The 9,657-nt window shown below is 36.2% G+C and overlaps 1 protein-coding gene across 1 annotated transcript in view; it reads right to left on the reverse strand.

Annotated features, from left to right (window-relative positions):
- Window positions 1-9,657, reverse strand: part of LOC106871767 (vacuolar protein sorting-associated protein 54) — a 434,878-nt gene that overhangs the window by 333,217 nt on the left and 92,004 nt on the right. The window contains exons 8-10 of the mRNA XM_052971965.1: window positions 8,734-8,833; window positions 2,382-2,524; window positions 828-954 (exon numbers count right to left, since the gene is read on the reverse strand). Coding sequence (XP_052827925.1) covers window positions 828-954; window positions 2,382-2,524; window positions 8,734-8,833 — 370 coding nt within the window. The remainder of the gene's footprint in view (window positions 1-827; window positions 955-2,381; window positions 2,525-8,733; window positions 8,834-9,657) is intronic.

Consider the following 9,657-nt stretch of genomic DNA (forward strand, 5'->3'; position numbering starts at 1 on the left):
CATAGTGTGGTGTGTGCGTACGAGTAGATGTAATCGCCTTACCTCGGTTTTCCTTTCCTCGACTGTGAGTCCGTCTTGCAGTATCCGATCCTTGAAGCTTGCCCCGTTCGAAAAGGGCACGAACGCCGATCGAGGCTCCCTCTGCCCTGTTTCCCCTTCCGGTCGACTCGCCCTTCCGGTCAGCCTCCCCAGACACTGACGTCATACCACACATAGCAACCTCAATAGTGTTGGACCAGAAAAAAATGCACCCAGTACACTCTATAAAGTGGTTGATATTAAGAAAGAAGTCCAGCCACAAATTCACGCCAAAGCAAGCATGATGTTGTCCTTTGGCCCATCAGATCCTGTCAATCGATCCAACCCTAACTAGCAGAGAAGACAGGCATTATCCCTTTTGTTACCATATTTCTGTTGAGATGTTCTGTGTTTCTTTCAATTAATTATAAATATAACAAAGAATTTATGAAAATAACTTAGTTATCATTAAGATAGTGTTAGGAACATAAATTGTGACTAAGGTTTCATCGAAGATTTTAATTCAGAACTTTTGCAAACAAGATATTTATACTACAGAGCCAGTGGTTTCAGGCGGGTTAATATCAAAAGGGTTAAAAGATGATGATGATAAAATTATAGACAAACATTGATGAACATATATACACACTTTCATGTATATACATAATTTGTATGTGAACAAAATTTACATCTCAATAATCTTGATTGCCATAAGCACACATGCACGCAAGCATATAAAAAAAAGACACAATACTAAATTCTAATATTAAAAGAAATTTGAAACTTAAAAAACATCATTGATTACTTACATCATCAGATAAAGGTTGCGGATCAACTGTTGGCCGATTTAGTTTTGCAGTAACATATTTATTAAGTTCTGCTAATAGCATCTTGTTAATAACTTTCTCAAGTTCTGCTAATTGAGAGCCCAAATGCCTGTAAAAATAATTATTGATAATAGTAAAATACAGGTTCTGGGATGGCTGTGTGTTTAAGAAGTTTACTTAGCAGTGGGAGAGAACCTAAAATGATGATTTTTTAAAGCAAACTTTGTAACCACAAAGCCATGCCACTGCTTATACTGTAAGCACGGTATATCAAAAAATGTAAAAACACATTGAATGATTATTATATCAGTGTTTATTAAATACAATTCATTTTCAAAGTTTAATAAAATCTACAGACAGAATTTCATTTTGTTTTTATGAATGTCAGTTTTCAAACTTTATGACTGTTCTCGTCCAAGCACTTCTGATAATATGCAGCTATGAAATTGCAAATATCAAAAAACATTTCATTAGTATTTGTACATATTCTTATTCTATGGCTGTCCTCAATTCATTGACTGTTGCAAGTTTTGTACCATAAACTCTTTTAAATATCACCATAAAAAAGTTTAATGGTGTGAGGTCCAGTGAACATGAGAGGTATTCTGCTGAACCTCTTCATCCAATCTACCTGTTTGGCAAAATCTCATCAAGGCAGGCCCTTACATTACTCTAGTAGTGTGGGATGGACTATCTTGCTGGAAATAAAACTCCACCATCAAAGTTCTTTTGAATGCTTGGCATGACATAATGTCACAGCAAGTTTAAGTATATGGACCAGTCACAGTACAATAAAAAAGAATAGTCAAATTAATCCTTTTGATGATACAGTAACTCCTTGCAAATTAACATGATGTTCCTCCATAATATGCAGATTCTCAGGTCACCAGTAAGTGCAACTGTGACAGTTAATCAAGCCATTTAATTTAAATGTAGCCCGATCATTCCAAGCCATCTTTGTTGGAAAGTGTGAATCTTTCACACATCTTGCCAAGTACCAATCTCAAAAAATCCACAATCATCTTCATTGGGAGCATGGACTATCAACCTTTCCAAATATAGCAATTTAAAATGTGACGGATGCTTGACTTTGAGATTCCTCTCTCATGATCTACTTGCCATGCAGATTTTCTTGAACTCTAACAATATGTTTCTAATACCCTTTCTTACTTTGTGGGGTTCATCAATATCTGCAGTCTTCTAAAACATTTCTTGTGGGCATTCTGAAAATTCCATCTGCTTCAAACTTATCTCTAATTCAACTGATGGTTAGACATGTGGATAGATCTGTTTGAAACTCCCACTTAAACTGTTTTATGCATTTTCATTGTTTTCAAATTTCCAATAGCACTTTAGGATAAATTTCCTTTGTTCAAAACTGAATCTGATTTCCTTCCTTATTTATAATGGGTTAAAACTAAAAAGAAATGAAAATTGAGTTACCAACAGCTAAAGTGTGTTTATACTCTGTATACATAAAACTTACAATGATGATGATGATGATGATATAAAGTTACATGGAAATCAATGACATACCTGAAAGAATGAATACCAGCTAGTTCTTGAGCTAAGACTTCTTGTGTAGTAGATATGAGATCCAGGGCTCCTACAAACTCATTAGTTGACAAGAGTAACTGTATTGTTGGTTGAGTTTGATGTACAGTCGATATCAATTTCAGCTGAAATGAAAATACAAATAATTTTGTTAAAATTCTTGTTCCTCTGGTTCCTTACATTCTAGGTGGTGAATTAGCAGAGTGTTATAGCATTGGCTAATCTTACTAAGGTCAACTTTGCTTTTCATCCTTTTAGGGGTCAATAAAAAAGTACCAATCCAAGGCATTAGATTGGCAGGACTTTAAAAAGACTAGAACAGATGCCCAGTGGTATTTATTCCAGTTCTTTCATTCTTTTGGATTTGAGAAAACAAGTACCAATTCAGTGGTAGATTTGTAAGACCATCAAACAAGATACCTTATGGTATTTTTTCAACATAATTGCATTGACTTCAAATTCTGTCATGGCCTAATTGGATGGTATAAATAATCAATTATCCAGTTTAACATTACCACCTGACACCTTGTGTACCCTTAGTGAATTCTACTCTGTTGCAAACATCTAGGCTTTGTCTCCAGTTTGAGGACACCTTTCATCTTCCCTCCCTCTTCCCATTCTTAGAGGTTCTATAAAGAGTCTAGAAACAGGAGTTAAAAAAACACACATTCTAATTAGCATCTCCAAAACATCTCTAAAATACAATAATCTATCCTAACCTGCCTTTTTTTCATTTGTTTTCCCACTAAACACCTAATTCAGAAACCTAACGCCATTTACAATCTCTTTCTCCCTCTCTCTCTCTCTCGCACACACACACACAGCATCATCATCATCATTTTGTGTCTACTTTTCATGATGGCATGGGTTGGATGGATCATTCATGCACTCCTACATGAGTTGGAGAACCACATCTTACTTTTAATTTTCATTTCTGGTTTGTTTTCTATGGCTGGGTGACTTTCCTAACACTTACTAGTGTCTACTGGGTGAATTTTTTGTGGCACCAGCACTAGAGAGAATAAGAGTGAGAGAGTAATAGATAATAAGATGTGGATAAAGGGTGACAGTATATGGTGGATGATAATGCCAAATGCCCATGGGAAGAATGTGAAGTACATTGCAGATCTCATAAAGTACTTTATGCATATGCCTTGACACAAGATGGATGAGAGGCATAGAATGAGAAAGGGAGAAGTGGAGTGTTGGAATCAAGGTCAGACAGATCCAGTAGGCATCCCATCTAAAAGGATGAACAGAACATTATCCTTAATCACACAGGCACCATAGTACTAAGTGAGTGAAAAAAAGAGAGTGATTGAAAGATGAGCAAGACAGGCATGAGTTATTGAAGGTATGGTTGATAAATGCAGAAGTGTCAAATGAGTGATAAGTGGAACAGAGAGAAAATAGGTTATCAAGGAGGCCAAAGATGTCAACTTGACAATAGGCATGAAATCAAAAGGCCTCAAAGTTAACTTAGCAAAAACCAAAGTTTTAATAAGTAGGAAAACAAACAGGACTGCTTCCATCAGGGAAATGGCTTTGTTCAATAGGTAGAAAAGGAATAGGTAAGAATTTCATATAGTGTGCTCAAAGCAGTGGTCTTGCAGGAAAGTTAACAAAGCAGACTGTGTATGTGACAGATGTGCAGAAGCAATAAATACTAAAAATGCATGGGGTATAGATTTTCTTGAATACCCTGGTAGATCCTGGAAGTAATGAGCAGCTTCTGTTAACAGCAGAGAAGAGTGCTCTTAAAGTATAGCTGCTAGAATAAGAACAGGTTGGAGAAAATTCAGAGAGTTATTATCTTTATTAGTGACAAAAGGTTTCCCTAACAGAGTGAAAAGCAGATTGTATAATGCTTTTATGTATGAACAGCAATGTTATACAGTAGCCAGATGTGGGTCCTGAATATATGTGAAGACTAAAAAGAAATGAAGCTAACATGCTCTGTTACAAGTGCAATATAAGTGTGTATGAACAACAAAGTACAAATATGTATTAAAAGAAAAATTGGGCACATAAGGAATCAGATGTAGTGTGCATGAGAGAAACTAAATTAGTATGCTCATGCAATGCTTATAAAGAAGTGCCAATTGCTCAATCCTTTAGCATTTAAACCAGTCATATCCTACTTGTTTTATATTCAAGCTCTCGCACCAACTCTACAATATCATTCTAAAAATTAACAGCTTCCTCACCAAAATCTTCTGCCTCATCTCTAGGCTCACCCTACCATTTCATCCCAACTATCTTTATTTCTCTTTCCAGCTCCAGACTAATTATGCAACCTGCTCTTGTATAATACAAGCAGTCATGCTTTTCCTCTTTAGCAAGAAACCTGTTCCAGCTCCTTCCTTCATACTTCAATCTTTCATCACCTTACATAATGTTGCCTCCCTAGTTCCATGCAGCTTGTGAAGTTACAAGATACATGGCAACCTCACTTGTGCTGGTACCACAATAAAAGCACCAAATACACTCAGTAAAGTGATTGGTATTAGTAAGGGCATTCAGCCATAGAAACCATGCCAAAGAAGACACTGAAAACTAATGCAATCCTCAGACCTGTTGGATCTTATCAGACCATCCAACCCAAGTTAGCCTAGAACATGGACATGAAAAGATGATGATGGTGATGATAATATTAATATGTGTGTGTGCATGCATCTGTGTGTACACACACACAGACAGACCAAGGTGAAGAGTGTACATCCCAACATAGGCTACTAGTTTGTGACTTCAGAATTAAGTCTAGAGAGACTTGGAGAAATAAATCATGCTGGACAAGATTATGGAAGCTTGAGACCCAGCAAACCAACAAAAATTTACAGACATTCTACCAGAAGCCTCTGATGATAGAGAGGAAGAGGAGGAGGGGACATATAGCTTAGAGGATAACTGGAAGTTCCTGCATGACAATTTACTGGGTGCCACTAACCAAATCTGTAGTTGGTGCGAAGTTCCAGCTAGGCCAAGGGTGATATGGTGGTGGAACAAGGAGGTGAACAGTGCTATAAAAGTGAAGAGACAGATCTGGAAGGACTGGAAAACTGGTGGAAGCAGAGCATTATACCAGGGAGCCAGAAGGGAAGCTAAGTGACAGGTTTACATAGCAAAAGGAATAGCAGAAGGTAAGAAGTTTTCCAATGTTATTCAGCATGAGGCAGCAGGTGTTCAGGATTGCAAAACAATCAGAGAGAATAGAGATGTAGTACGTGAGAAATTGTAGTACGTGCAAATGGATAATGATCTACTTGTGCTTAGTGACTTAGAGAAGAAAGATGCATGAAAATGTTATTATGAAAGTTTATTAAATATGGAGAATGATTACAAAGATAGTCTTTCAAATATTGAACCAATCGAGGGACCAGGTATCAGAGTTGATAGTAGTATCATAGATAGGGCAATTAAAGATATAATAACTGGGAAAGTCCTGGACCATTGGGTATCACTGCCAAGATGATTAAAGTATCAGGCAGTGTGGGATACAGCCAAGTCATTCGCAAAGTTAATCAGTTTATTCAGGAAGACATCAACCCCAATGACTGGTGTAGTAGTATTATAGTTAGCTGCTACAAGGGTAAAAGTGATGCCTTAGATAGAAATAACTACAGAGGTATTAAACAGCTGGGCCAGGTCATGAAAATTACAGGGAGTTACGTCTTAGATGAAATGTAGTTTGGTTTTGTTCCAGGGAGAAGTAACACAGATGCCATCTTCCTAGTGAGACAGTTGCAAGAACAGTATTTGGCCAAAAGTAAACCAATGTACTTAGCCTTCATCAACCTGAAGAAAGCTTTCGACAGGGTTCCCTGCTCTCTTATCTTGTGGTCTCTCAGGAAGCTAAGAGTAGAGGAGTGACTTGTCAGAGCTGTACAAGCCAGGTACAGCAGTGCTGTCAGTAAGGTGAGAGTCAGCCTTGAATATAGTGATGAATTTAGTGTAGTAGTTGGAGTTCATCAGGGATCAGTTTTTAGTCCACTCTTACTTAAAAGAGAAATTCTAAATTGGATGCCTATGGGAACTGCTAATGCTGATGATCTTGCTCTTATTGCAGAATCTAGAGCAGAATTGGAGAAGTTCTGGGTTTGGAAACAAAACCTGAAATCAAAGGGCCTTAAAATTAACTTAGCAATGACTAAAGTTGTTGTTAGCAAGAAAGCAGATAAGACTCTCTTTCCATCGGGTAAACGGCCCTGTTGAATATATAGGAAAGGAGTGGGATGTAAGACATGGGATGAAGTGGTGAGGACCAATCTTAGGATGTTGAGGTTCATCAAGGAAATAACAATGGACCAAAATGTCTTGCAATATGAGGTTCTAGAGAAAACCCACCCACATCAGCAAAACTGGGTGTGTTGTGTTCTATCCATATGTAGCAACAAACTTTTCACACACCCAACCCCAAGAAACCAAACTACATTTCCTCTACTAAACTGCATCTTTCTCTTCCTTGCATTTCCTCTTCATAAACTATGATTGTCTTCCAATCCTTTTTTCTGCCCTCACTGCCCAGTTATATAGCTGCTTGCCCCCACCACTTTTTATACCCAGGTTTTTGCCAGTCGCTGCTTACCTATGAATTTTGATTTGTAATCCATATTTGAACTGAAGTATGAATTTGTAAAAGGGATGTTCATAGTTAGAACACTTTTTTTCTTACTAATGTGAAAAAACAATCTGTGAATCAATAAAAAAAAAATGGGTTAATGTCTACCTTTCCAAGCTAGCATGGGGAGGAGAGAATTTGTTGAGGCAGATTTAGCCAGATGCTCTTTCTGTTACCAACCCTCATCTGTTTCCAAGCAAGGTAATGTTTTCCCATGGCCAGGCATGTTTTTCAAGGATGACAGGAAATGAACTTGCATCACTTGCATAATATTCATGTTAGGAAAATTGGATAAAAAAAAATTGGATAAATAAAAATTGTAGGATGGGCTAGGCTGGAAGCTTTCCTTCTAATAAAATTGAAAATTTCTGATTCCATAAAAAAGTCAAAATGGTCATAGTTGGAAGACTTTTATTCTTATGAATGTTTATTTATAAACAGTTTCTGATACTTTGGCTTGACTTCTGAAATTTGCATATCATTAGCATATATGCAAAGAACAAAATAAATTGGACTGTTCTGATTTGCTTTTGCAAAATTTCTTTCTGACCATAAAGCACATCCTTAAAATAGCTAGGACTGCATTCCAAAGATTAGTCTTTCTTGTCGAGGAAAGAAAATATTTCAAGCCCTAACAATTACTAAAACTCTACAAAGCTCAAGTGAAGCCAACAATGGAATACTGCTCTCACATTTGAGAGTGCTGCTATTACATACACAGACATCCTAGACTGCATCCCTGAGAAAAGTTACCCAACTGATAGGCATTAAAATTACTAGCAGGCACATTCCAGCCTCTAGCCCATAAGTATGCTATAGCCTTTTCTCCATCTTTTCAAGCACTACTATATGGCCTGACCTCATAGGTCCTTTAATTAGACACTCTTAACACAACCATGTCCTCACGTCATCTGGATTTCTAACAGCAGCATTGTCTTTGCTCCTGTCACAATCTACATGGCTTGTTTAGAGGACTTATCTGAAAAATAATTTTGTTTTTCATTGTTTTTGAAATTTGACACAGCTTTGCAGCTTGCTGGATCCTGTCAAACCATTTGACCCATGCTAGGAGCCTAATTTTGATTTGTTTTATTGAAATATTTGCTGTAATGTATTTCTTTATAGTGAAAATCATATAGCCTTGTTTCAACAACATTATTGTTGAGGATCGTAAAAATTCATTATAGTGAAAAATTTTTTCAACGGTATTTGTTATAAAAGAATTTTGATTGTATAACATGTCACTTCATTAATTAAGTTGGAGTTGGTATATTTTTACTCACTATGTCTAACTATAATATAATGCACTAACATTCTCAGTTTCACAAATATCAATTTTACTGTTTTCTGCATTGAAAACAATAAAATCAGATTTAAGGTCTTCTATGAAGGTGGCTTTGGTAGAAGCAATTCTATCTCTAAGAACAAGATGTTAGTAAATTTTGGATTTGAATTTTTGATTTAATTTACATGTTATTTCCACTTTAAATTGTCTATGCTGTTTCCATTTTAACATTTACTACTTATATGTGATTAGTCTAATTACAGATAAAGGAGACAGTATGTTGTGCCATAAATTGAAGAGTAGTAGTCAAAGATTTCATGTACCAACTCCATAGTTCTGCCAACAACTCCTCTTATCAATCACTTATATAAATACATATTGTGTTAAAGAAAGTTATCAGAGACCTGTAAGAAAATTACCAGGAAGCCTACCTTGTTGTGGAGTTTTGCATAATTTGTCCTTGCTCTTGATAGCTTCAATATTTTTAAAGACCCCTTTGCCAGTGTTTCTTCAAGTGCATGAATTTTGTCCCTAGATAAAGTATTAAATTTGTGAGAATTAAGAAACAGAAAAGAGGTATAGATATGACTGTGTGGTAACAAACTCCATGGCTTTCAGTTCTATCCCACTTCATTACACCATATAGTTATATTCTACAATACTTTGGTAGATGTAGACTATACAGAAGCTTATTGTGTGCACATGTGTGTGTATAATATATTCATTATTAACGACTGAAGCATTATTAGGTCAATATGTTAGCAATATGTTTACATGCTTAAAGCGTGTATATGTTGAAAGCCTTGCGTAAGTATCTCTTATAGACATATAGTATTAACCCTTTCATTACTAACCCGGCCGTAGCCGGACGAAAAATTTTTTGGTCCATAAGACCAATCCAGTCATATCCAGCTGAGTGTATCCATTGTTATTTAAATGTAAATTTGAATCCAAGTCTCGTTAGTACATTCGTGAAAACACATGATTTCACTTTGCAAACAGTTGAGTTATTGTATCCGACATTGTTTGGCATGATATTTTAACTCGGTGAATTTTGGAAGATTTTTTTCCACATTTTTTTTGGCATAAATTTTCTTCAACTTTGAAAATAGAGAGGAGTTTCATGCTATCAAGCAGTGATTCCAAATTTGAAGGCTTTTCAACAGAAGATATAGAGATATCGAGGAAAAGAATGAATGAGGTACAAAAGCATGTGGTGGATGAAAATGAATTGGATATTTCTGTATCCAAAACCAAAAGCAGCGATTCTGAAGAAACTGAAAGCAGCGACAGCGACATCGAGGATGATTTTACACCAGAATGGAGTAAAAACTTAAAACACATTTTTATTAACA

This window comes from Octopus bimaculoides, chromosome 11 (assembly GCF_001194135.2).
Source record: "Octopus bimaculoides isolate UCB-OBI-ISO-001 chromosome 11, ASM119413v2, whole genome shotgun sequence".
Taxonomy (NCBI): domain Eukaryota; kingdom Metazoa; phylum Mollusca; class Cephalopoda; order Octopoda; family Octopodidae; genus Octopus; species Octopus bimaculoides.